Source organism: Mirounga leonina, unplaced genomic scaffold (genome assembly GCF_011800145.1).
Source record: "Mirounga leonina isolate KUSES-001 unplaced genomic scaffold, KU_Mleo_1.0 Mir_170, whole genome shotgun sequence".
In the NCBI taxonomy this organism is placed as follows: Eukaryota; Metazoa; Chordata; class Mammalia; order Carnivora; family Phocidae; genus Mirounga; species Mirounga leonina.
In genome coordinates this window covers 11886858-11914750 of record NW_023270433.1, presented here as the reverse complement: position 1 = coordinate 11914750, position 27893 = coordinate 11886858, and the positions used below count along the sequence as shown (strand labels likewise).

Sequence of the window (27893 nt, the reverse complement as noted above, 5' to 3'; positions counted from 1 at the left end):
GGGACCACATGTTGAGAACCGCTATGACCGAAGAGATGAAGCATACCGTTCCCATTGCAGAGGTGAGGAAACTGAGCTTCAGGAAGCCTAGGTACCGGGCGCCTGGGTGGCTCAGTCGGTTGAGCGACTGCCTTCGGCTCAGGTCATGATCCTGGAGTCCCGGGATCGAGTCCCACAACGGGCTCCCTGCTCGGAGGGGAGCCTGCTTCTCCCTCTAACCCTTCCCCCTCTTGTGCTCTCTCTCTCTCATTCTCTCTCTCAAATAAATAAATAAAATCTTTAAAAAAAAAAAAAGATAAAATTACATTTGTTGGGGGCGCCTGGTGGCTCAGTTGGTTAAGCGACTGCCTTCGGCTCAGGTCATGATCCTGGAGTCCCAGGATCGAGTCCCGCATCGGGCTCCCTGCTCGGCAGGGGGTCTGCTTCTCCCTCTGACTCTCTTCCCTCTCGTGCTCTCTCTCTTTCTCTCTCTCAAATAAATAAATAAAATCTTTAAAAAAAAAAAAAAGCCTAGGTACCTCACTAGGAGCTATACCAGTGACAGGATTCGAACGCGGATCTTTCTTGACTCCCAAGACCGTGCTATTTCTGCTATACCTGAGTAAGAGATTTAATACTCGAGGATTTCCCCATTCCATTTCTGTTCATTTTATTCTAGAATCTCTGTTCTTGAAAGGCAAAGTGAAGGTCCTGCAAGTGGCTATTTTCATTTCCAATAGGAACAGAAGATGTTTTCTAAACGCTATTTTGTGGGGCGCCTAGGTAGCTCAGTCGGTTGGGCATCTGGCTCTTGGTTTCGGCTTGGGTTGTGATCTCAGGGTCTTGAGATCAGGCCCTGCGTTCTGTGCAGAGTCAGCTTGGGATTTTCTCTCTCCCTCGACCCCTCCCCCTGCTATGGCAGTCTCTCTCTCAAATAAATAAGTAAACCTTAAAAAAAAAAAATCTATTCTGTAAATGTTCTTGCCCATCCACCCAAGAATTCCTCTTCTAGAAATCTATACTAGGAGAACAATCCAAAATACAGCCCCAAATGCAAAGATGCTAAGTGTTTTAATGAAAAACTGGAATCTAAATACCCAATATTGGGGCGCCAGGGTAGCTCAGAGTTAAGCGTTCAACTCTTGGTTTCAGCTCAGATCATGATCTCAGGGTCACGAGACCGGGCCCACATCAGGCTCTGTGCTGGGCGTGGAGCCTGCTTAAGATTCTCTTTCTCCCTTTCCCCCTCCCCCACCACTCATGCATGTGTGCTCTCTCAAAAAAAAAAAAAACAAACCCAATATTAAGGAACTGGTCAAATAAATCATGGTATATCCATATGATGGAGTATTATGAAGCCATTAAAAATTATTTATTTAGAATTTTTATAACAGGTCAAAGTATTTATGATATAATATTAAATAAAATAGAACACAAAACTAAATCCAGTAAGCTCTCAATGTTATTAAAAATACTGAAAAAAAGACTGAGGGAAATAAACAGGAACATTGACAACAGTTGTCTCTGCTTCTTCTACACTTTCTACAGTGAGCTTTTTAAAGCAGATAAACCATGCACTTTCTTCCTACTGACAAACCACAACAGATATTTTCAAGACCCTTTTACAGTTAGTCCACTCCTGAATAACCAGAAAAAGCAAAAATGAATTTTAAAGTTAATCTTTTAATTCCAGATTACATTTTCCCTGACCTTAGAATTATACTGTTTTAAGTAAAAAAACAAGTGAAATACATTCAAATGACAATCATTATTATAAATAAGAATACAAATAGAAACGACTAGAAGGATACCTATAAAAATTATAATGCGGATAATTTTTGGTTGGTGGAATTATAGTAGGACTTTTAAAATCTCTTTTTTAGCTTAATAATTTTTATTACATTTTCTACAATGGACACCTATTACTTCTGTAGTAAAAAGTCTTTGCTCTTTTTCCTTTTAAGAGACAACCACCAAGCAAATTACAGCACCAACTACACAGTGAAATATTAATGACCATTTTTAAAAATGTTGCAGATTACTTAATAACATGAAAAAAGTTTGATCTATATTAGCTGACCATACTATAAAACAGTATGTTCAGAATGATCCCATTGTTTTGTTTAAACACAAGCAAATGTCTACATATACAAAGGAAATACAATGGAAGGATATATGCCAAAATATTAATAGTGTTTTACCCTAGACAATAGGATTAGATATTATTCTAACTTTCTTATTTTCACTTCCGTATTTTGGCAAATGTTCCTCTGTTAAATATTACGCTTCCAGTATGCAAAAAAAAAAAAAAGAAAGAAAGAAAGAAAGCTTTTTAAAAAGCTACATTACAACAAAAAGTTACATTGTTAAGTACGAGAAAGACAAAGAAACGAGCAGGAGTATCTTATTGAAAGATCAGGCTTTCCCAGGGAGGCTGATGCCTCTGCTGTGAATCCTGGGCTCGTTCCCACAGCTGGGAAGCCTTTAAAAAGGCTTCCCAGCTCCAAACCAGCTCTGACTTCTAAATCAAGCCGGCCTTCCAGCATCAGGAGGGCAGTCAGCATCAGCCTTCCCTCCTACTCAAGACTGAATAAGGCTTGAGCGGGACAGGGGCTCCAGCAGCAGACGTCACCCCTCTTGATGGGCAAACGTACACTGTCTGGAACCTTTACACGAGACGATGGTAGAGAACAGGGTCTAGGGTAAAAACGTAACTGCCTTCCAAGACTATGGATCTGATTACAAGTAAGTGTAATTTATGATCACTGATGAAGGAGACACACAATTTATGTTGCAAAGAGCACATTAACTATAGAATTATACTCCCAGGCCTGGCAGAGACCTCTGAGATCATCTGAAGACAATTTCCAGGACGCTGTCTTTGGGATGCTATGTAAATATTGACTAGAAACAATAACAGAGATGTCATGCTGGAGAATCTTAAGTAAACAGTTCAAAAGCCTGGCTTCCTGTTTATACAATTTTGAGTCACTTTACTGCTAGCCACAAGGTGATTCAGCATTCCAACGGAATCTAAGAATTTCTTGACTTTACATATACTAAAAGGGACTACAAAGAACAGCTGAAAAGCCACACAACACAGGAAGGGACAAAAATAAATACACAGCCATGTGTCTTCCAGCCCAAACAATGCGAAATCTATGCAATTAGACTAGCAGTTCAATCTATTTCCAAATCGCTATCCTCACTGTGGCAGGTGCCAGAGTTACGCACAGACGTCAGCACCAAGACTTCCTTTTCGGGGAGCAATCCAAATTCCTGCAGAAAAGCTTCAAGGTCCACAGCAAAGAAATCTTCCCCCAGCTGGTCAGTGACACGAACAAAATTGCCAATCAATTCACCTCCCTTGTAGATCAGCAGGGCAGGGAGGGCATTCCTGGTGAAGCGACTGCTGGCCCCGAGAACCGAGCTCTTCACCCGGCAGAATTTGACAGCTGGGTACTCGGCGGCAAGGCAAATCATGCAGCCGTTCATGGCTTCGGCCCCCGGAATGCCATCCTCATAAATATGGACCATGATGAGGGTGCTTTTCTGCTCTTTATCAATCATGTCTAAAAACCCTTCTCCACTGGGGATCTCAAAAACCTGCTTGAACTGGGGCCCTTTGTGAAGCTGCTGCCGCATCTCTTCCATTCTCTGCTTCCGGTACCGCTGGAGGAACTCTTCGTCATCTTGGTCCTCATGCATCATGGCAAACTCCTTCAGAGTCATCTGCAGGACGACCGCAAAGTGAGCAGACGCAACGTGAACCCAACTCTGCGGTTATAGTTAGTATGCACCCCACGCGTCTGGGATGCGAGGAACCCTGCTAAGTGCTCTGTACGCATTAATGCCCACAGAAATCTTACGATAACCCCACCGGGAGGGAACTTTTATTGCCCTCATCTTACAAATGAGATCCGAGGACTTGAGATTATTGGCGCCAGTTCACGTAGGTACGAGCCCAGGATTCAAACTAGATTTTTTTTAAAAACCCGATCTTTTAACTACTGCGTTACGATGCCTCTCCATCCAAAAAGGTGGTTAATATCACTTCATGAGCGTGTTTCTTTTGGTCAGTCTTGACAGTGGATTAATTATTTTATCCACTATGTCAATTTTGGTAAAAAGACAACAGAATATTAAGGACTTTCAAAAAGAACACTTGCAATTCTTGCTCTGCACGCTCCCCACACAGTCACATACACGCTCTAAAACTGGATGTTGGGCGCCTGGGCGGCTCAGTTGGTTAAGCGACTGCCTTCGGCTCAGGTCATGATCCTGGAGTTCCTGGATCGAGTCCCACATCGGGCTCCCTGCTCGGCAGGGAGTCTGCTTCTCCCTCTGGCCCTCCCCCCCCCATGTGCTCTCTTTCATTCTCTCTCTCTCAAATAAATAAATAAAATCTTTAAATAAATAAATAAATAAATAAAACTGGATGTTGCTCTTTATTACAGTTGCAAGCTGAAATCATTTTTGCTTTTTTAACAGCAGCTGTTGGGTGTACCAATTAAGCCATAACCTGCTTTTGCCACTTGGCATCATTACATCATAAATATTTCCTCGCATTTCTAAATATTTTTTTTTTTAGAATTACACATAATGTGCCATATTTTGCTTAACTTCCCAGTTTCTGGCATTGAGCCATTTTCCAGCTCTGCTCCACAGCACACAACCCAGCAGGACACGGACAGCTTCTCTCAACTGCCCCATGTGGTCATGTGATATGTTCTTCATCTGCTCTAATCTCAGTATAAGGAAGCCTTGTGAGCAGTGGGCACGTTGCCCTGCAGCCAGCTTATGTTACAAAAGTATCTTCCTTCTCCTGGCCTGGAACGGAGCCTAGCTCTGCCCAGTACAGCACCAATTAGAGGGTGGGCCAGGGAACAACAGTAGATCAGAATGGACATTTCTGCATCACGGCCAGCACCATCCTTCCCCCCCAGCTCCCAACTCTCCTGTCTATCTTGGTCTGCCAGAGTGGCTCTTTCTGAGCCATTATGGTCAGAAAGTCTCCTGCCCCGAAATCCTCCTCCTGCTCCAGGCAAATGACTCCTCACTCAATCCTCTTATGTGCTCCCTGATCCTGGCTGGTATTGCCAGCCAAGAGCTGCTTTGGACCATGGCCAAATGATCTCAGGCACTCCTCGACATTCATCCATGTTCAGAGGGCAGGTGGGGGGATTAGATGGTCCTTTTGATATGGGGGAAATAAGAGAGTCAGGGACCTAGTCCCAAATATCTTCCAGAAGCAAACATATGCCCATTTGCTTCTACTGTGTTGCCTTGTTCTGCTAAATTCTCATGAACAGGCTTCAGGTGAAACAGAGCAGAATCATGGAAAGAGCAAAAAAGTCTGGCTGAGACTCCTACTTCCTATTAGCATTTACTGGTTGCACGCCCTGAGCCAAGGCCCCTCTCCTCTCGAAGCATCTGTTTCATTGTCGGTAAAACAGGGATAATGCCACCAACCTCAGAGGGTTATTCCTGGCCCAAGGCCTCAATAAAGGACAGAAAACTCCCGTTTACTGAGCACTGTCAATGGGCCAGGCACTGCACTGGGCTTTGCACCCAGAGAGCACTGTGAGGTAGAGATGCCGACCTCACCTAACCCGTGACAAACCGGACTCGAACAGAAGACACATCCCCACGGGAAGCCGGTGGCCGCGCTGAGAGAAGCCTGGGGGCTGCTAATTACCTTCCCACTGAGCTTCTCCTGGAGGTCCTTCTGCTTGTGTTGCTCCTCCTCTTCATCCAGACTGGACCTGCAGGTCATCGACAGCTTCTTGACTAGCCTTTCCATCTCCCGGCACTGCTCTCCTCTCTGCTCTGTCTCCAGCTGTTTGAAGCGGCGCCAGTCATTTATCACCCCTTTTGGACCTGAGTGGGGGGTGAATGTGGAGGTGACCAAGAAGAGTGGGCAGAGGATTACGGGCCAGCTCACATCTGGCTAGAGCCTGCTCCATCGGCTGCACGGGGACATGCACACAGGCTCGCGTGGCCCCCACACAGTGACGTCCGCTGCGGCATGGTCGCGTAATTAAATGGACGAGCTAAGGCCCGACATCAGGAGGGGCACTAAATAAATCGTGATTCATCTACTCAAAGGAAAATAAGGTGACTCGTACAAAGAATGAGGTAGCTATATGTTTCTTGCCATGGAAGATGTTCAAATATATTAGGTCAAAAAAAAAAAAAGAGCAAAATGCAGAACAGTATCATGGGACGGTCATCCAATCTTTAGAAAAGAAATTGTATGTGTATGTATATATATGTACAGATATCTGCTTATGCACATGTACCTTTGTATGTTCATAGAAAAAGGACTAGAAGGAAATGTCAACAGTTAAGAGAGGCTGTCTCTAGGTAGGGGGATCCAAGGGGGCTAGTGAGACAGAACGGCTACTTTTTTCTTTCTACATTCATACATTCTGCATTATCTGGATTTTTTTTTTAATATTTTATTTATTTATTTGACAGAGAGAGACACAGTAAGAGAGGGAACACAGCAGGGGGAGTGGGAGAGGGAGAAGCAGGCTTCCCGCGGAGCAGGGAGCCCGATGCGGGGCTCGATCCCAGGACCCTGGGACCATGATCTGAGCGGAAGGCAGATGCTTAACGACTGAGCCACCCAGGTGCCCCTATACTGTATGGATTTTTATAAGATTGTGGCAGGTTGTTCTGTTATTCAAGTTACCCCCAAGCCTCGCTGCTCCCATGCTATATATCCCTGACATGTGATTTGTAGGACCTTTTATGGGATGAATATATGCATCCCTGGCTCACTGATGTTGGGCTTGGCCATGTGACTTGCTTTGGCCAATGGATTCTGAGCAAAAGATTTTTTTTTATTTTTTAATTATTTTTTTATTGTTATGTTAATCCCCATACATTACATCATTAGTTTTTGATGTAGTGTTCCATGATTCATTTGTGCATAACACCCAGTGCTCCATGCAGAACATGCCCTCTTTAATATCCATCACTAGGCTAACCCATCCTTCCACCCCCCTCCCCTCTAGAACCCTCAGTTTGTTTTTCAGAGTCCATCATCTCTCATGGTTTGTCTCCCCCTCCGATTTCCCCCCTTCATTCTTCCCCTCCTGCTATCTTTTTTTTTTCTTAACATATATTGCATTATTTGTTTCAGAGGTACATATCTGTGATTCAACAGTCTTGCACAATTCACAGCGCTCACCATAGCACATACCCTCCCCAGTGTCTATGACCCAGCCACCCCATCCCTCCCGCGCCACCCCCCACTCCAGCAACCCTCAGTTTGTTTCCTGAGATTAAGAATTCCTTATATCAGTGAGGTCATATGATACATGTCTTTCTCTGATTGACTTATTTCACTGAGCAAAAGATTTATGAGCCATTAATGTTTCCAACAGTCCTCTCTTGCTCACTAGACTTGGTCATGAAAAGGCATGTCCCAATCAGGGGTTGCTCCTTCAACCCTGTCGCTATAATGACAGGATATATGAAGAAGAGGCAGGCTGCTGCTCACCCACACAAGCAGCTTTGAGGAATACACCTTCACTATCATAAGCCACTGAGGTTTGGAGGTCATCTGTTACCGCAGGAAAAAAATATAAAAATCTACATGAAGATGGGGCACCTGGGTGGCTCAGTCATTAGGCATCTGCCTTTGGCTCAGGTCATGATCCTGGGGTCCTGGGATCGAGCCCTGCATCGGGCTCCCTGCTCCGCGGGAAGCCTGCTTCTCCCTCTCCCACTCCGCCTGCTGGTGTTCCCTCTCTCGCTGTGTCTCTGTCAAATAAATAAAAATCTTAAAAAAAAACAACAAAACTTTAAAATTCTACCAAGAAACACAAAGAAGGATCTGATTAAATGGAAAAGCAATACCATATTCCTGACCAGGAAGGCCCAATATCACAAGGGTGCCAATTAACCCTAAATTAATCTATATATTTAATGCATTCCCCTGTATGCATGCTCCTAAATTTGTTTTGGAAAAATAAGAAAGCAAAAGTTAAGGGGCACCTGGCTGGCTCAGTCAGTAGAGCGTGTGACTCTTGACCTTGGGGTTGTGAGTTCAAGCCCCACACTGGGCACAGAGCCTACTTTAAAAAAAAAGTTGGGAAAATGGTGACACAGAAGAGTATTGAGGGAAAACCAGCCCCACCAGATACTAAAACCTGTAATACAGTAATTAAAAACAGTGTGATAGAGCACAATAAAAGACAAATCAATGCAAGAGACTACAAAGTGCAGCTAAAGACACAAATAGAGACAGGAATTCAGTACATGATAAAACTGACATTTCAAAGCAAAAGAGAAAAAGATAGTTTATTCACTAAATGGTGCTGAAACCAGTGGGTAGCAATATGAAGACAAAAAGGGAGCCCTACCATAATACCTTGCACCAAAATGAATTCCAGATGAATCAATATTTAAGTGTAAAAAGAAGAAAGAAAGAAAGAACGAAATCATGAACATACCAAGAAAAAGTATGGGAGAATCTTTTTATAATCCTGAGTGAAGACCGTTTCAGTAAGAAAAAAAAGTAAGAAAGTATTAAATAATGCTTTCAGACACATAAAAATAAAAGTTTTATGCCAGGAAAAGAACATAAAGTCAAAAGACAAACAACAAATTGGTAGAAATAGTTACAGCTCATAACACAGATGAGTTTCCTTACTAGATAGCTGCCTAAAAAGCAAAAGACCAACCACCAATTTTTAAAAATGAGTAAAGGCTATGAAAATATCTCTTAAAGTTCAAGAGGCTCAACATCCCTCTTGAAAAAGATAGAAAATAAAACTACAATGAGTTACCATTTGTCATCCACCAGGAGGCAGAGATCCCAGAGATCTCTGATAACACAGCAGGAGGGCAAGTGTATGGGGAAAACCCTACTGCTGGTTACGTATGAAACAGCGCCACCTCAATTGCCACAATTTGGAAATATGAAAATGTAAAAGTATTAATATGCTATTTCTAGGGGTTTATACTACCACATAGGATACCACCATGTACTATATGCATACCTATGACTTATGTGATATCAAACCACTATTAATTTGAGAAGCCAGATGCAAAAGCAAGGCCGTCTGTGTTAACTGTGTGTGTTCGTACGCTGTGCACACCTGTTGGCTTTGTGCACTGAGATGGCTAGAAGCACGCAGAGGGACATGATGACTCGAGGCTCTCTCTGGAAGTGAGACTGTAATTAGAAGTGATCAGGAGACTTCTAACTGATACATATTTAATGGACATTTGTTAAAGCTGATCCCAGAGCTCAGGGATTCCCAGTACCTGTGTTAACTGAGATGCCTTCGCCCGCCAACTCAGCATCTGCAGGTGTCGAACTCCCGGCCAGTGCCGCCCTGCCTCCGTCCTTGTCCTCATGGTCGCTGTCCTCACCCTCACTGCTGCTGTAATAGTACTGCAGCTTCTCCCCCAGCAACTTGTCATCCAGGGTCGTCATGGTGCCTAAGAGAGGCAACCGATCAGGCTCTTTGTTGGTGTGAACCAGACAGACACGGACTAGGGGCTCACTTATGCTGAGATCCTATAATTTACAAGACCCGAAAAGTGATTTTTTTCATAAGCAGGATCTCAGCAAATCCATACCATCATCCCGGGTGACAGGGTCAATCACGCTCTTTTTGTCGAAGGTAAAACTGAAGCTCAGACAAGGGAAGTTTCTCTGCCAAGCTTTACAGCGAATGGTGGAGCTGGGATCAGACCCCAGGGTGCCTGACTCCAAGACGCGGAAGGTGTGAGTCACTGTCTTCCGTACACCATACCCTGTACTGGCCTGTTGGCTTGGAGCAATCTACTTACTGGCTGGAGGTTTTACCTACACATACTTTTAGGTTTTCCTATCAACTACGACTGCTGGGTAATTGAAAATTGGGTAAGAATCCTCAGGAAAAACTCCAAAAAGCAGCATCAAGAGTATTATGCTGAGTCACTCTTTGTTTAAATCAATCACTCATGTGTCCCTTGCCTCCAACTGCCCCTAACACACACTTACGGTGAGGACGGATGGGCTCTGAAAGCCCTACCAACTTTGGTTAAAAGATGGGCCCCTGACAAGATCTTTCTAATTCCCAAGAGTTTAAACGGCAATGGTTAGAGCCAAGACTGCATCAGAAGAAACCAAGGGCACTTGGGGAGAAAGGTACAGCTTAGCTCCTCAGAGGCCAGCTTGCCCTTCCAGGAGGAAGGGTGCCAACTCTAGTCCCTCCCCTAAGCATCGTAATACTATGCTTCCTTCATTAAACACTTATCACCGGGCCTGTGAAACTCCGTTACAAAGTGGCTCTCCCAAGGGGCAAGGGGTTCCTGAAAGCAGGGACCTCCAAGGTCCAGCACAAGGCCTGCGCGGCGTTCACTAAGCACATACGGAGACAGGCAGGGTCGGTGCGGGAATGCGAGACCCTAGTAGTCAGAGAGGGGGCACACAAGGCAGGGCGGATCGAAAGAAACGTGCAGCTACGGGGGGCTGGGGGCCGCGGGGGCCCAGAACCAAACTTAAGAGGCATGGAGCGGCCCGGGCGGTGCAGGGTGGGCAGAGAGACTGGGCAGGGGTGTGCTCGGTGAGGGCGGGGCCTCTGAGGAGGAAGCGGCTAGGGCGGGGCCAGTGGAGAGGCCTGAAGGAGGCGGGGCCGGCGGGGAGGGCGGGGCCTCTGAGGGGAGGAGTCGGGGCGGGGAAAAGCGGAAGGGCTGGCGGAGGAGGCGGGGTCGCGGAGGGGCGCTGAGGGCGGGGCCAGCGGAAGGGTGGCGGAGGGGCGCGCGGAACCGTTGGGGGAGCTTGAGGGAGGTGGCACCAGAGGAGGAGGCGGGGCAGGGAAATCGCGGCGGCCGTGGGGGGCGAGGGGGCGCGCAGACATCACCTCCCACCCGTGCTCCATGCCCGCCGCTTCTTCCCGACTGACCTCAGTGCAGTTACCCCGTCTAGCTCAGTCCGGAGCCTTTCCGGCTGGCAGCTCCGGACACTTCAGAAGGAAGGGTGAGCTCGGTAGGAGGAAGAGAAGTGGGTCGGCGCCTTGAGCACTACGAGAAAAGCCGCCGGAGTCCCGACTGCGCGGACCAATGAGGCGGTCTTCCCGCGGTCGGGCAGACGCACGCTGCCCAATTAGGGGAAGCCTCCTCCGGCGGCTGGGGGCAATGCTACGGGTCCTTCTTTGGGACAAAACACCTCGACGGCAGTAGTACGCTTCAGTTGGCTTTGTTTTGATTTAAACGGAAAGTCACCCTGTACGTGCCTAGTTTTTAATAATAAGAAAAGTTTGTTTGGTTATCTTTGAAGTTTCTGAAGCCATTCCACCTGTGTTTCTTACTGGTTCTTAATCACATCGCGGCCCTTAAGACAGACTCAGAGACATTAAATATTTTGCCCAAAACCACACAGACTTGCATTAAAAAAAGCAGCAGCAGCCAGGTCCCCGACAACGCTGTGTGAATTTCTGAATTGGGTCCTGGAACAGAAAAAGGACATGAAAGGGCCAACTGATGAAATAAGGTCCATTAACAATAATAGTGTATCAGCAGTTTTGATAATTGTACTATGGTTATGTAAGATGTTAACCTTTGACGATTCTGGGTGAAGAATATAGGAGAATTCCATGTTACTTTTGCAACTTTTTTTAAGCCTAAAATGATTTCAAATTGACTCCTTATTAAGGTGTCCAATACACACCCATGAAGTAATTAATAGAAAGCTTTGTGCAAACTGAATCATCCAAAATACCCTAAAACAATACACTCTAAAATAGGGCTCCTAATTTGAGGGAGATATCCTCAACTTGTGGTCCTACGACCACCTGAAATTGTCTGCAAATTGGTATATGTGCCCATTTTCCTAAGAAGCTCTTGGTTCAGGCTATCAAGAGTGAGAACTCCCCTGGGGCGCCTGGGTGGCTCAGTGGTTAAGCGTCGGCCTTTGCTCAGGTCAGGTCCTAGGGTCAGGATCCTGCATCCGGCTCCCTGCTCAGCAGGAAGCCTGCTTCTCCCTCTCCCACTCCCCCTGCTTGTGTTCCCTCTCTCTGTCAAATAAATAAATAAATAAAATATTTAAATATTTTTTTAAAATGAGAACTCCCCTCCCCAAATTTAAGAACAATTCATCCTATGGAGATCCTGCGGTGACTTGTATTTTTGTTTGCAGAGTGAATAATCTTACCTTAATCAGATTTGTGTGTTGAACAGCCAGCCAACTGGAGGATGCTTGTTATCTGCCTTAAGGGACAAGCCAGCACCCAGCAACAAAGCCTCTGCAAGGCAGATTCCCCATAAATATCTGTTAAATGAATGCTAGGTGAATGCATTTGCTTTTAGTTCTGTTTTTCTGACATCTCCCTGAAGCAAGGATCTTCTTCATCCCTGGTGGTGCTTTGTCCTTCAAAATTCACTTTGGGGGCGCCTGGGTGCCTCCTTTGATTAAACATTTACCTTTGGCTCAGGTCATGATCCCAGCGTCCTGGGATCCAGCCCCTGCGTAGCAGGGAGCCTGCTTCTCCCTCTCCCTCTGTTTGCTTCTCCCTCTCCCTCTGCAGCTCCCCCTGCTTGTGCTCTCTTGCTCTCTCAAATAAATAAATAAAATATTTAATAAAAAAATTTCACTTTAAATTTAAGGCTGTAATCCTCAGTGCTATCCAAAGATCCTTGTTTCTCTAGGCAGGTTACCCTCCCATTCACTAAGAGGAGCAATTCACATCTCTTTTCTCAAATACTCAACGCTCTCTCCCCTCTCCTGGCTCAGTTTATGACCTTGGTTCTTTTTTTCGCCTGAAAAACAGAAGCAGTCAGGAGCTGAGGACTCCTCAAAACAAAAAGAACAAGCAGAAGCAATCAAAAGAGGCTTACACTCGTGTCCACCTTCAAAACGTACCAACAACCTCCTGCATCTGTACCTATTAAATGAGTCACTGATGCAGTGGGTCCCACTCTTCTAGCTTGGTAAAGCACTCTTCCTGCAATTACCTCCTGTCTCCCCTGCATATTCAAGCTTGCCTTCTACAGCCTGCTTTTATGCTTTCCTGGTTCTCATCGCCAAAAGAAAAAATCCTCTCAGATACTATTTTCCACCATTCAGATTGTTAAAAATCAGAAAGTTTGATCACAGCAAGACTGTGGGGAATGCATTGTTGGTGAGGTGTAAATTGATACAACTCTTATAGATGAGAAATACTGGTCAATAATGCAAAAATATATACCTTCACTCTTAATCATAGGAAACAAACTGAGGGTGGCTGGAGGGGAGGTGGGTGTGGGGATGAGGTCACTGGGTGATGGACATTAAGGAGGGCACGTGATATAATGAGCACTGGGTATTACGTAAGACTGATGAACCACTGAACTCTCTACATCTGAAACTAATAATACACTATACGTTAATTAAAAAAAAAAGAACTTAGGGAACAGCGAATGACCTGCTAAAGTTCTCAGAAAAATCTGGCTCAATATATTCAGTAGTATAAAAAATATATAAACACCTTGTTAATTAGATATTTGCTGTTTGAATGGTAGAGTATCAATAAATTATAAAAAAATACTTTTAAAAATTTAATATATTTTTTTAGCCCAGAAATTCCACTGCTGGAAGTTCATCCTATCAATATACTTGCATGAACATAGTATTTAGTTTAAAAAAAAAAGCAAGGTGGTGGAGAACATTATGTATTAGTTTCCTGCCTTTTGCATAAAAAAAAAACAAAAAAAAACCGAAAAAGTGTTACTTGCTTATATTTGCATAAAGAAAAGCATTAAAAAATGTGTAAGAGGACGCCTGGGTGGCTCAGTTGGTTAAGCAACTGCCTTCGGCTCAGGTCATGATCCTGGAGTCCCTGGATCGAGTCCCGCATCGGGCTCCCTGCTCAGCGAGGAGCCTGCTTCTCCCTCTGACTCTCCCCCCTCTCATGTACTCTCTCTCATTCTTGCTCTCTCAAATGAATAAATAAATCTTTAAAAAAAAAAATGTGTAAGAAATAGAATAGTTATCTTCAAGGGATAGAGGCGAGTCAGGCCTGGAAGAGAGACTTTTTATATATAACTTTGTATGTGTATATTCTAGAGTTTAAGAATAATTTTTGGGGGTACCTGGGTGGCTCAGTCAGTTAAGCATCCGACTCTTGATTATGGATTGGGTCATAATCTCAGTGTTGTGGGATCAGCCCCATGTCCGGCTCTGGGGTAGGCATAGAGCCTGCTTGGGAGTCTCTCTCCCTCTCTCTCTGCCCCTCCCCACCCTGCTTGTGCTTTCTCTCTCTCTCAAAAAAAAAAAAATAATAATAATAATTTTTTTTTGTAGTTAATACTACCTGAAATTGTCCCTTCTGGTACAGTTTTAAGGCTGATTTTCATTGATGTCTCTTTTAATATATTCACTCTCCTGGTTGTATATGATGGAGGGATATATCTAGTGGTGTCCTTGTTGGGAATATAGTTTGCATCTGTTAGGAGTGACTATATATATGGGTTAGTTACCTAACAATATTCAACAGGACTGCTCAGCGTAGCAGAATTTGGGGATGGTGTGGATAATGACATTTCTGTCTAATGGTACTCGCATTAGTAGTTTATAGTTCTTTTTTTTTTTTTTAATTTATTTATTTTATTTGACAGGCACAGCGAGAGAAGGAACACAAGCAGGGGGAGTGGGAGAGGGAGAGGCAGGCTTCCCACTGAGCAGGGAGCCTGATGTGGGGCTCGATCCCAGGACCCTGGGATCATGACCTGAGTCAAAGGCAGACGCTTAACGACTGAGCCACCCAGGCACCCCCAGTAGTTTATAGTTCTTAAAGTATTTTACTTGTAAGGTTTTTGTTTGTTGATCCATAGAGCATACTGAAAGTATTTCTTAGCGGGAGGACAAAATCCATAGCTGTTTTGTGACTATTAAAGCATTCACCTTTTATCAAGGGAAAATCTTGATCCAACCAAAAGATTTACAAACTGTTATTAAACATATTTGAAGTTTTGAAGTAACTGAATGAAATTCACATAAAAATTCTTAAATGCCTTGAGGCATGGGTTTCGAGGCTTCTTCTACCCTTAGACTTTTTCCAGATGATGATAATTAGACATAAAACAGGATTTGGTCTTCCACTGTGTTTCCCACCAATATTTTTGTAAATTTAGAACAAATTTGTCCCTGTCGCTTGGGTTTTTTGGTTTTTTGATTTTTTTTTTTTTTTTAAGATTTAGTTATTTACTTAAGAGGGAGGGGGGAGAAAGAGAGCGCGGGAGCGAGCAAGCATAGGGGTGGGGAGGGGCAGAGGGAGAGGGAGAGAGAAACTTAAACAGATTCAGCACTAATTGCAGAATCCAACTCAGGGGCGGGCCTCAGTCTCATGACCTTGAGATCAAGAACTTGAGATCAAGACCTCAGCGGAAATCAAGAGTTGGAGGCTTAATCGACAGATGAATGGATAAAGAAGATGTGGTATATATATACAATGGAATATTATGCAGCCATCAAAAGGAATGAGATCTTGCCATTTGCAACGACGTGGATGGAACTGGAGGGTATTATGTTGAGTGAAATAAGTCAAACAGAGAAAGACATGTATCATATGATCTCACTGATATGAGGAATTCTTAATCGCAGGAAACAAACTGAGTGTTGTTGGAGTGGGGGGTGGGGTGGGAGGGATGGGGGTACTGGGTGATAGACACTGGGGAGGGTATGTGCTCTGGTAAGCGCTGTGAATTGTGCAAGACTGTTGAATCTCAGATCTGTACCTCTGAAATAATGCAATATATGTTAAGAAAAAAAAAAAGAAGAAGAAGGTAGCGGGAGGGGAAGAATGAAGCGGGGGAAATCGGAGGGGTAGACGAACCATGAGAGACGATGGACTCTGAAAAACAAACAGGGTTCTAGAGGGGAGCGGGGTGGGAGGATGGGTTAGCCTGGTGGTGGGTATTGAGGAGGGCACATTCTGCATGGAGCACTGGGTGTTGTGCACAAACAATGAATCATGGAACACTTCATCTAAAACTAATGTTGTAATGTATGGGGATTAACATAAGAATAAAAAAATTAAAAAAAAAAGAGTTGGAGGCTTAATCAGCTCTGCCACCGAGGCATTTCACTTGGATTCTATTTATTTATTTATTTATTTATTTATTTATTCATTCATTCATTCATTCATGAGCGCGCGAGCACGCAATGGGGGTGGGTAGAGGAAGAGGGAGGAGGGACAAGCAGACTCCCTGGTGAGTGCAGAGCCCCACAGCGGGGCGCTAGAGGTGGGGCTCCATCCCAGGACCCTGAGATCATGACCTGAGCCAAAGTCAGATGCTTAAACGACTGGGATTTTTCTTATAGAAGTATTAAAGGTCTAGAGACAGTTTGGGGTGACATTAAGCAGTATGAGCACTGTTTGGAATAACTAGTCTTTTTCTTTCCTTTCTCTTTCTTTTCTCTCTCCACTCTCCTCCCCCCCTTCCCTTCCTTCCCTCTTTTTTGGGGGTATGGAGCCAGTCTGTGGCAATTCAATGTCTTTCTTATTAAGAAATTAAACAGCCTTTTCTTCTTGTATTAATAAATATAAAATCAGTAATACTTCCTTATATAATATTTAGATACATTTCTCTTTAAGTTTTAAAAGTGTTATCTTTAGTGAGGGCTTTAATTTTGTTAACTGAAATTTTCTTTAGATGTTGGGTTGTCTTTAAGGAGCAATTACATTTCTTTTTAGAGTTTTGATTAAGGGATTTGAGAAAAATCAGAAAACCTCTTTGCTTTCGTAGCTTTAGTAACATTTTTTCTTACACTTAAGTGTATGGAGCCAAATTTCCTCTTTTTTAGAAGTATTTGAGTTTTTCTTATTTCATATATATTTTTAATCTCTATAAGCCAATCAGAATGGAGCTCCGCTAATTTTTGAGACCTTATAACAGATGTAACCTTTATTCTGTTAATATGGTGGATTACACTGATTGACTTTCCTATGCTAAACTAACTTTACATTCCTGAGATAAACCCAATTTGGATATGATGTATTGTACTTTTTATACGTATGTAACCTTGGTTGGTCTAGCAATAATTTTCCCGTGGGCTTGTCAACATGAAAATTGGTGCCCTCAAGACCTGCTGTCTACATTGTCACCTGAAGGTTTCCTGTCTGCACTGGTGCCCATTACCTCCATGGGTTCCTGTGTAGCTCACCTGTGGTCCAGAGACTTGCTTTCTGCTGGCCAGCAACCAGTTCCAGCCTGGGCACATCAGCAGACTTCCCTGCTGTGTGGTGGGCTGAACTTCACCTTCTGCACTGAGGTCCGTACCACAGTCTTGGTAAGGGGGCCTCTTTCCAAGTATGTCCTTCCTTAGGTAGGGTACCATATGGATTCCTCTAAGCCATAGGGTTCCATATGGAATTTCCTTTTAACATTCATTCATTTATTAAATCTTAATAATTCTTTGTATTAAACTTGCCCTGTACGGTTTCTGTCTCCTGTCTAGAGATCAAGAGGTCACTAGGTCTAGTCCACACGTAGGGGAAGGGGATTACACAGAGCATGAATAACAGGAGGTGGAGGTCTTGCGGAGCTATATCAGTTCCTGACTGTGGTCTGGACCAAATGACGCTTCTAAGTAATAATGACAAAAGAGATGGGATGGTGCTTCCAAGATCAGGTTACAAAAGACTGTGAGTTCTTTACAGCGCCCTGCTCCCCACCTCTCTACCCATCCCCTCTCCACCCCCCCACCCCCCCTCCGCCAGTCCCCACCCTCCCCTCCCCCATCTCAGGCTCCTCCTGTTTGCCGCTTGGATGAGCCAAACTACCATATTGATTGTGAGGGGCTCAAGTGGCAAGGAACTGAGGGCAGCCTTCAACGAGAAACTGAGGCCCTCATTCCAACTGCTGGAGAGGAACTGAATCCTGCCAACAATCCAGGAAGTAGGCTTGGGAGCAGACACTTCCCCAGGTGAGCAGGGAGATAACTGAGGCCCCAGCCAACACCTGTGAGACCGGAAGCACAGGACCCATTGAAGTCACACGCAGATTCCTGACCCACAGAAACTGTGAGATAATAGATGCTGTTACGTTAAGCCACTAGGTTTGGGGGTAATTTGTCAGGTGACGATAGATAACTAATGCAAGAGTTATTCCAATTTTCCTTTTGATTTTGTATCTGTTTTGGTAAATTGTACTTTGAAGGAATTTGTCCATTTTTAAGACTACCTAAGTCCAATTTATCCATTTCTTTCAGAGGTAGCCCAAGTACACCAATTTATTTGCTCAAAAAAATACGAGAAACAAAAAACGTATGTCCACACAAAAATATGTATACAAATGTTCATAGCAGCTTTATTTATAATAGTCAAAAATTTGAAACAACCCAAATGTTCTTCAACGGGTGAATGTTTAAACAAAGTGGTACATTTACTACTCAGCAATAAGAAGGAACAAACTATTAATACATGTGACAGTTTGGTTGGATCTCAAGGGAATTAGGCTGAGTGAAAAAAGCCGATCTCAAAAGGTTACATCCTGTATAATTTCATTTATACAATATGCTCAAAATGACAAAGTTATAGAGATAGAGACAGATCAGTGGTTGCCAGACCTTAGGGATGAATGAAGATAAGGGAGGGGAATGGATATGAATGTAAAGGGGTAGCATGAGGGATCATTGAGCGAACATTGTTACCTTTTTTTTTTTTTCAGTTCTGTTATCTTGGGAGTAGTGGTGGTTCCACAAATCTGTGCGCTAAGAGTTACACACACACACACATACATGCAAATGAGTGCATGTGAAGCTGATAACATCTGAATAAAGTATGGGGATTGTTAGAAATGTCAATTCCCTGGTTTTGCTATTGTACTGTTATGAAAGATGCTATCATTGGGGAAACTGTGTGAAGGGTGCATGGGTCCTCTAGTATTTTTGTAACTTCCTGTGAACCTATAATTACTTCAGAATATAAAGTTTAAAAGAAAAAAAAAAAACCCAGTTGAACTCACCCAGTCTCTTGGGTTAAAATATCTAGTTTAAATAGGTACCCCATCCCCTGCCATGGCTCTCCATCCAGTTTTCACTGAGGTTGACTTTTGAGTAAAGACCTTAAGAAAAGGAATATCTCATCATGAAGATATCCAGTGAGGGTGGGGGAAGGCTTTATCCTTAACAAGCAGAAAAGCCCTATGATGGAAGCACGCCTGGCGTGGTGAGCACCTAAGTGGCCAGTGCGGCCATAGCAAAAAACCAGAGAAGCGGCTTTGGCTTTCACTCTGATGATGATGCATTTGAAGGGTTTTGAGCACAGGAGTGAAATGATCAGACTTCACAGTTTAAAGGGATCACTCTAGCTGCTTGAAGGGAGGCAAGGGCAGAAGCAGAGAGAACAGGAGGCCATTCAGGCTAATTCACGTGACAGATAATTGTGGCTCAGACCTAGGTGGTGAGAAGGGGTCAAATTCTGAATATATTTTGAAGGTAGAACTGGCAGGATTTGTTGCTGGACTAAGTGGGAGGGACAGTGATCTAGGGGGAAGTAACTGAAACAGGGGGGCGGGGGAGAGACTGGAGGTGCAGTTTGGGGAGTGGAGGAATCCCAGACACTCCGTCTTTGACATGTTAAGTTTGAGATGTTTATCAGGGATCCAGACAGGGATGTTGGGCTGCCTGCTCTGCCTAAAACTGTCCACAGTCCTGAGAATTACCACTCCCACCTTACAATATCTCATCAGCTGGTTGTATTATATTCATTCTGGTTGTATTACTCCTCATGATCTAAATTCACCTTTCATTTGTTTTTTGTCTATGCCTCCAACTGTAATGTAAGTTTCATGAAGTTAGGGACTAGCTCACTCCTGTATCCTTTAGGCCTTACGTAGTAGATTCTCATAAAGATATCTGCTGAATGTCTCCGAGAACCACACGGGCCTGAACATTTGCTAACGGATGTTATTTAATACCTCGGCTAAGACAGGTCCCAAATCCATTTTCATTCATTACAGCAGTGGTTCCCCAATTTTTTGCACCTTGGAAGCACTCGGGGAGCTTTACAGGTACAGATGCCTTGGTGCCACCCCCAGAGATTGTGATTTAATCCGTCTGGGGTTATGTTCTGGGCTTTGGGATTTTTAAAAGATGCCCAGGTGATTGCACCATGCAAGTAAGTTTGGAACCACTGCACTGTGGAGCTTTCAATTAAGGTTTTTACCGTCCTCTTTGTTACGGTGCACGCTCATTACTCCAATAGGTACAATAGAGGAGATAAAATCTTCCTGGACTTTCATTTCCTTAAGTTTCCTCTCCTTTGCTTGGATCCACTATCCCTGGTTCTTCCTCTTCTTCCTGATCTATGTTGTCACTCCAGGGCTTACACAATATTACACGTCTCACAAATACGGCTCTCTTCTCAGCAATGAGGTCTGGGACTCTAAGCCAAATCTGATCCACTGTAATGTGTAGATTTCTAGTATCTTCTCTCTACAACAAATCCTGTCAATTGCTCTCTCCTGCTTCTCAGATCCACCTCTCTCTCCCTCCATCCCTGCTGGGCCATGCTCCGAACACTTCTTACCTAGACTGCTGACCTGGCTTCCCTGCTGGTGGTCTATCTCCAGCTTCACCTCACTCTACCACCAAAGTGATCTTTCTTAAACCCCAGATTGTTCAGATCATCTAACTTCCAAGACTCCCTAAGTCTTTTTATTATGATATTCAATGTCCTTCATAGAGATCCCTACCTACCTCATCCAGCCATGTAAATTCAGGCAAATTTGCTAAGGTGTCTACCTTGGTTTTCTCACCTGTAAAACGGTGACAGTAAATGGTCCTAGATTTTAATATACCTTATAGTGCTTGGAACTGTGTCTGGAATATGGTAAGTGCTCTAAGAGTTAGTTAAGCTATTCCTTAAACACTCCTTCCACTGTAATACAGCTAAAACAGTTCCAACCCCCACCATCAATCACTACCTTCGGGAGGTAGAACAGACTTGAGTCCTGAATTCGGACTCCACTACTTTCTAGCCAGGAGGTCTTGGGTAAGTTACTTAACATCTCAGATACAAAATAGGGATCATAAGATCTACAGTGAAGGACTGTTAAGATACAGAGTGGATTGTTGTGAAGGTAGAGTAGGTGTTCCCCTCTCTCTACCTGGTGACATATTATTCAGCCTACAAAGTCTAGCCAGGCAGGGATCATTTCTCAAAGAAGCATCTCCCCTGGCTCACCACCACTACCCCATAGTGTCCCTTCTCAAGTTTCCATACAGCCTACATTAGAACATAGCTCCCCTCAGCTGCTGATTCAGATTTGTCTTTCCCAGTTTCCACACTAAGAACTTCCAGAGGAAGAGTTCGTCTTTTATTGACCTTTAACCTTAATGACCAGCACACACTGGGGCTTAAAATGTATCAGCTGAGTGAGCGAGTACAACTAGTCAGGGCCCAGTGAAAATGGTGTTTCAATCCACTCAGGCCATTATCTGTTCATATTCTGAGGTTCCACAGAAGTGTCTCTGTACTTCTATGACACATTAGTTATTTATGAATTTGTCCTATTTCATTCCTCCCCTAGATTGTGATCTGCTAGTATTATCTATGTCCTCATCTGCCATATAGAAAGTACTTTATCTGTATTTGAATAATTGAATTGACTGACTGGATTACAAAATATTTCAACCTCCCTGATCTATTCATTCTTTCAGATCCTTCCCAGGCATGTATGCATGACGTAGGTGATTATTTATTACATTTATTTATTTTAAAGATTTTTAATTTTAGGGGTGCCTGGGTGGCTTAGTCGGTTAAGCACCTGACTCTTGGTTTCGACTCAGGTCATGATCTCATGGGTTGTGAGACTGAGCCCCGCATGGATCTCCACACTCAGTAGGGAGTCTGTTTGAGATTCTCTCCCTCTGCCCCTCCCTCTCAAATAATAAATAAATCTTTAAAAAAAAAGTTTTTAAGTACAACCCACCCCCCATGTGGGACTCGAATTCACAACCCCAAGATCAAGAGTCCCATGCTCTACTGACTAAGCCAGCCACGTGCCCCAAGGCAGGTGATTATTTAAATCTCAAGGATTATCCTGGTAGCTTATTTAAGCCAAGAAGTATACCAAGGATATCAATATAACTAAAATGCACCATGAACTTAATATTGACACTAAAACAACTTTTAAGGTGGACAAATAATTTTATTTTGTGCATGCAAATACATGTCAAGTACTGCAAACTTTTTCCATCAATTTTCTCTCAAACACTGAAAATCATGATGCTCTATTCTGTGAACAGCCAAAGCTAATATCTCTTCACTTCAGTGCTACAGCAAAAACACACAGAATTCACTCTTTGCTATTCACTATCATCACAACCCTCATTGTTCCATCTCTGCCCTCCCCCCATATACAGGCCTTATAAATCCTAGCCTTCCCCCATTTAATCCTATTCCTATAGCACAAAGGGAAACATTACAATTTGGAATTCAAATTGAAATAAATGGAATAGAATTTATTCCCATATATATTCCCCATTTCATTGTACAGAATTATTTTAAATTATAGTTTTAAATAGAAGCTGAGTATATGCCTTAAAAATGAGCATTAAATCCATCTTAGAGATGGTGCCTGCTTTTTACATGATGGGTGTACACCATCTTTAATTTCATTTACATTTCAATCGAACAATAGATTTGCAAAGAAAATGTCTAATACAGACGTAAAAATATTCACACTAGAGCTTCACAATCGGTTGTACAATTGACAAACAGGCCTCTTTTCCCAAACTTTCCAGCTAAGCAAATTTATAAAATGTAATCAATGCAACAAGAAAAACATTTCTCTTTCACTTCCAGGGAAAAGAATATGCAATGAACAGTATAAATGCAGACAGCAGTTGCTGCAAGCTAACCACGACACTCCCAGTGGCTGTACAGTGGGTATGTGCAGTACAAATAGAAGCCACGTGTGTTGTATCACAACTACAGTATAATTGTTTGCCCAGCTAAGAGAATGCATGCACTTCCATGCCTTGGGTTATAAAGTGAGGCCTAATTCTCGACAGATTGATGGAGTATATGCAAATGACCTTGGCTTTTGGCAGTACTAAGTGCAGCCAGTGTCTATGTTCCACTGGTTTGAGGATATTTTTAAAATTTTATTTAAAAAAAGAAAAAAGTTGCCAATTTCGGATTTGGGGAGATAACTGCTCTTGGAGTAGAAATAAGACTCCACTCAAATGTGGGCTGTTCTCATCAGTCGCCTTGACTCCTTGTATTCCCTTGCCAGCAAAGGGATACAAAGAAACTGCTAGTATGAAGGAATAACTAGCAAATGTATTCAATTTATCCAGAAAATGGGATACTCCTTGAGCACGTTCATTTGTGTTCTGCTTGCAGAAGGGGTTCTTATGAAGGAGTTACAGTAAGTGATCCCATCAATACTCTTCAATCACTAAAACACAAGGAAAGTTCTCCCAGGAAACTAATACATAGTTGCAACGCAACTTTTCCCTTTAACTGCTCAGTTACCAATACTGGTGACAGTCTGCTCAGAAAACGACACAGAGAGGCTAGGGAAGAAATATTCAGATTCAAAGTTAAAATCACATGCTGAACCTGATCATTACAATTCCACCCGTCAACCAAACAACATGGGCTTTAACATCTAAGATGCAAGAGCAAGCTAGATGGTTTTTAGAACAATGTTTTCAAATGTTTAAATGATCCCATTTTAAATTCCTAGAAATTGCTGTGCATCCTGTGATTTTCTCAAGGCAGCATGTAAAATTGGGATGTGCTTTATATACTTTGAATCAACTTGAAATTTGAGTGAAAGTGACTAGATCCATACAAATGGGATATTTCAGTTCTCATATAGGAGGTGAGGTTTCTTTTATTCTCCTGTGAGAGTAAATAACTACTAGGAAAAAAATCAGTGCACTGACCCAGTGAAGTACTACCTTCTCTTGAAAATTCTAACACACAAACTCCACGCATGACGCTGGCTTATCAGATGGTACCGAAAGGAAGTCATGGCAGGAAAGGCAAGGGAATCTGCTCTGCTCAGGTACCAACTAGACAAAATACATACATCACTTTCTCAGGCTTTAGAAAATGAACTGGACACTACAAAAGAGAACTACTGAGGCTACATTCACAGAACCTGAATGAGGCACACGGCCTTCAGAGTGGGACTCAGAAATGGAAAAACAAAAACACAAAAAGTAAAACAAATGCCCCACCATTTTCCCACTTTCCAGACCTCAGACCACTTTTTCCTAATTAGACCACAGGCACCATATGCAGTTTAATTACCAGCATTACACCTTTCCTCTCCTATTGCCTTATGTACTGATTTCAAACATATGTACATCACAACATGTTGGTAAAAGGGTCAAATGACAAGGAATGCACCCAATTTTAAAAAGTCACATCCTCGGTCTGATTTATATATATATTTTTTCCTCCATGACATCAGGGAGTAACTTTTTGAAGAAGGATCAGAAAAATTGCTCTTTCTTCTAAAGGGGCAGAGAACCAATGTCTTTCCTTATGTGAAACCCACCATGAGAAACAGAAGATGGTCACTACACAGATAAAGGATGCAATACAGAATAATCCCAACACAGAAACAATTCCTATGTTGTTAGTGAGAACGAGAGTAAGTTTTTAAGAACAGGGAGTTACTGTTTTATGGGATCACCTGCTGCAAGACAAGCATTATTTTAATATAAATGTTCTGAGACATACCTGGCAGGTATATACATACACTGATGCAAATGTAATTTCACTGGACAAGTAGGCAAACACCTAAGCAGTTTATCCCAAACCCCTCCAGCAGAGCACAACCAAGTTTCAAAATTTCAATTTTAAAATTAAAAAGATAAGGTTAAATACACAAGATCAATTTATGTAGTATATATTCACCCTCAGAACGTGCTGAAGATGTTTTGCGTAGTTCTGTTGCACAGAGGGTTCTTTCCCTGAGGGCACATAAGGAGCTCTCAAACTGTTAATAGGTCTCTATTTTGTAACAAAATAGCAATTTTAAAATCTTAAAAAAAAATACATTACCTTCAACATGGAAGATCTCACTATTTAAATATCCATGAAATAGACATACTGGTTTGCATATCCTTTTTGGAAATACAAACAGCAAATAAAGTACATTGGAAGCATTTTAAATGTAATAAGCGCATATTTATAGAAGGGTTCTGATATAAATTATATAACAATCATGTTCCTGTAATATCCTAGGCTAATTTATAATGTCAGAAATAAGTTAATGTAACATGGTTTAAAACTCTTGTTCCTATTCATTTCAGGTTACAGAGTGAAATAAATAAAATGTTTTGTAGGGAGAGGGAGCACTGGCCATGGCAAAAAGGTACAGTACTAACCGAAGGAAACGAAGTCAAGGCTACTGTGCTGTTAGGCTACAAACAAACATCTTCATACATCTGAATATTAAATAAATGTGTAAGATCTTCCATACTGACACCAGAATATCAAAACTACCCCTTTGTTTCTCAGGTATATTTACAACTTATCAGTCACCTTATGAGCATGTTCATTAAGACAGGTATCAAACACCAGTATTTACTCATTCTGATCAAGAAATTTCAGGGAAATGTCAACCCTCCCGCCCCTGGAAATGTGCACAAAACTTTTTATCAAAATCTTATCTGATACAATGCTGTGGTTTTGTAAAACAACTAAATAGCTCAGACGACCAATAACATGATCCTGTTTAAGCATCTTGCTAGCAGGAAAAGCCCTTACATACAGTACACCTGGTGAAAGATCAGCTTGGCTTAAAATATTCCAGTACAATTTTCAGAGTAAACAACTTCACAGAAGTTAATTAAAAAAATAATAATAAAAGTCAAACTAATCTCAAAGAAACCGGGGGGAAAACAAAGAGACAAACTATAGGTAAGATCACCAGAAAGGAATGCCCAGCTTTTGTTTCCAAATGTTGACTGAAATTTAGGTTTCAGTAAAATACCTCCCACAAATCTGGGGCATGGCTGGTTGAACATACTGCATACTTCCAGATGCCAGGTCCAAACACTTTTCAGTCACATTTAGCAGGGCAGAAATTATTCATGTTTCTAAGTATGAATAAAGGTTAGCCAATGTTCTATTATTACATGGTTCATAGTCTTATCAACCTAACAGTCAGAAAACAAGGAAAATTAAACCCCAACGTGAAGTAACAATAAACAATATTTAACCAAGATATTGCAATGAACATCCAAATTAATTAGTTTAAATTAAAAAACAAAAACAAAAACAAAAAACCAGCAATACCATCTTGTTAGTCAGTGCAAACGCTACATACAGGGTTTTCTCAAGAAAGCTGAAAGCACCTGATTCTTTTGCCAAGTCATCAGATTCAATAATGTACAGGCTTAAATCTGCATTTTAAAAAACTGCCATTACATTAGTGCATAATTTATCAAAATTGTAAAAACGATTCTGCATAACTTAGGAGAATTTAATATCTAGTACATCAGCTGAAAGACTTAGGCACTTGGTTATATATTTAATTACTTACTTCAACAAGTAGCCTGTGTATAAATATTAACAAAGCAGAAACTATTCTTGAAAAATGGAAAATTAAAAAAAATTTCAATGCTACAGATAAAAGCACTGCACCACACTCCTACATATAATGCAGTAAAGAAAGCTAGTATATAACCCTGTAAAATTCTATGGTAAGAACATCTAACTCCACTCTTCAAAGTAAAAGAAAGAAAGAAAGGAAGAAAGAAGGAAAAGAAAGAAAAAGAAAAAAAATCCATGCAAAATCCCATGAAAAAGATAAATAAAGCAGCTGGAATGAGATGGAAATTTCTCTCAGCAAAACATAAAATAGAAATAAATAAGTTAATTAAGTCTACTTTCACTAGATGTATCATTGTAGGATCCTGCTAGTTTAATAACTGAGTTGTTAATTTTCTATAGAAGCCATTTAAAATAGGAAATGGCTCAGTTACTGCACCGGATTGCTACAAACTCATAAAAAGCTGCTTGAAGCTTAAGTTAAATGTCCAAATTCCAATCACCTCTGGAAAGTGAACGTGTTACCCTAGTAAAGTAAATTTTCTTTTTTTTTTCATAATGCTAATGCAAGAGGGCTTGAGTATCAAAGAGTCCACAGGAAATGGATGCCCCCAGTAATATCTTTTTTTAAAAAAAATATACATTATATAATATATATTATATATATAAAAAGCTAGTGTAAATGCTTCCATGGTATGGTCACAAATTTGAAAGATGAACCTCCTTTCAGCTGTTAACCATCTTCCCATTTGCAACAGGTTTTAAAAAGTCGTTTTTATCTTCAGACATAACATGAGTTTTCAGAATGAGGTTGCCAACACTGACAGACGTGGTGATGGGGAGGCAACTTGCATTGCTAATGGACACTGGGAGTGGCTGGCTAAAGCAAGAAGTTACCGGCAGAATTGTTTTTTGCTCCTCCCTGGGAGAAAATAAATGACATTGAAAACAAATTAGCTTTAAGTGAAAACTTTAAAGAATAACCACACATGCTTAATACAAGTTGTAACAACCTTAAGAGCCCCTAGCAAAAGCATGTCTTTATCACTAAAAAGTATCAGCACTCACTAAAAAAGTTCCATTTTCCAAAAATCGTATTAAAAAAATTAAAGTACTGGTTAATTTAAGGCCAACAAACTATCAAGTTCAAGACTAACCCATATTTTTGGCAGTAATTATATAAAATGGCAATATTAAATCCAAGAATATCTTAACATGAATTTATTAAAAAGGGAAACCCTACATCTAGGTTTTAATTCTCCATTTTGCCATCTAGAAATCTGCCTACCAGACTGAGAAGTATAACCTGATGCTGGAGCATGAGGACAAACTTTCATCCCAACAAAAAGCAAGTTTCAGGTGACTTAAGTGGGCTACTTTGTTTGTTCAAATTTACCTCTTCTTTCC

General features: G+C 42.0%; 3 protein-coding genes across 7 annotated transcripts in view; all 3 read right to left on the bottom strand.

Annotated features, from left to right (window-relative positions):
• LOC118017723 (olfactory receptor 1L8-like) overlaps nt 1-9330 on the bottom strand; it is a 224418-nt gene extending 215088 nt beyond the window's left edge. Inside the window, exon 1 of the mRNA XM_035015879.1 lies at nt 9262-9330. The gene's annotated coding sequence lies outside the window, so the exon portion shown is untranslated. The remainder of the gene's footprint in view (nt 1-9261) is intronic.
• Nucleotides 1643-11089, bottom strand: PDCL (phosducin like). Its single transcript, XM_035015881.1, has 4 exons — nt 10890-11089; nt 9262-9438; nt 5678-5859; nt 1643-3711 (listed from the first exon to the last, which is right to left on the bottom strand). The coding sequence occupies exons 2-4, from the start codon at nt 9431-9433 to the stop codon at nt 3160-3162; spliced, it is 906 nt and encodes a 301-aa protein (XP_034871772.1). The 5' UTR covers nt 9434-9438; nt 10890-11089; the 3' UTR covers nt 1643-3159.
• An 11006-nt stretch (nt 11090-22095) lies between these two features.
• The window catches only part of RC3H2 (ring finger and CCCH-type domains 2), a 50895-nt gene continuing 45097 nt past the window's right edge, over nt 22096-27893 (bottom strand). For 4 of the 5 annotated variants that reach the window (XM_035015866.1, XM_035015864.1, XM_035015867.1 and 1 more), the window contains one exon: nt 22096-27408. In XM_035015866.1, coding sequence (XP_034871757.1) covers nt 27213-27408 — 196 coding nt within the window. In that variant the 3' untranslated portion in view covers nt 22096-27212. The remainder of the gene's footprint in view (nt 27409-27893) is intronic. The other variant, XM_035015868.1, reaches the window with a different exon arrangement.

Coding starts and splice junctions, on each gene's coding strand:
- PDCL (XM_035015881.1), bottom strand. CDS start 9,433: ATGACGACCCTGGATGACAAGTTGCTGGGGGAGAAGCTGCAGTACTAT. Junction 5,860..9,261: donor AGGCATCTCAGTTAACACAG/GTACTGGGAATC, acceptor CCCCCCACTCAG/GTCCAAAAGGGGTGATAAAT. Junction 3,712..5,677: donor AGGAGAAGCTCAGTGGGAAG/GTAATTAGCAGC, acceptor GTCGTCCTGCAG/ATGACTCTGAAGGAGTTTGC.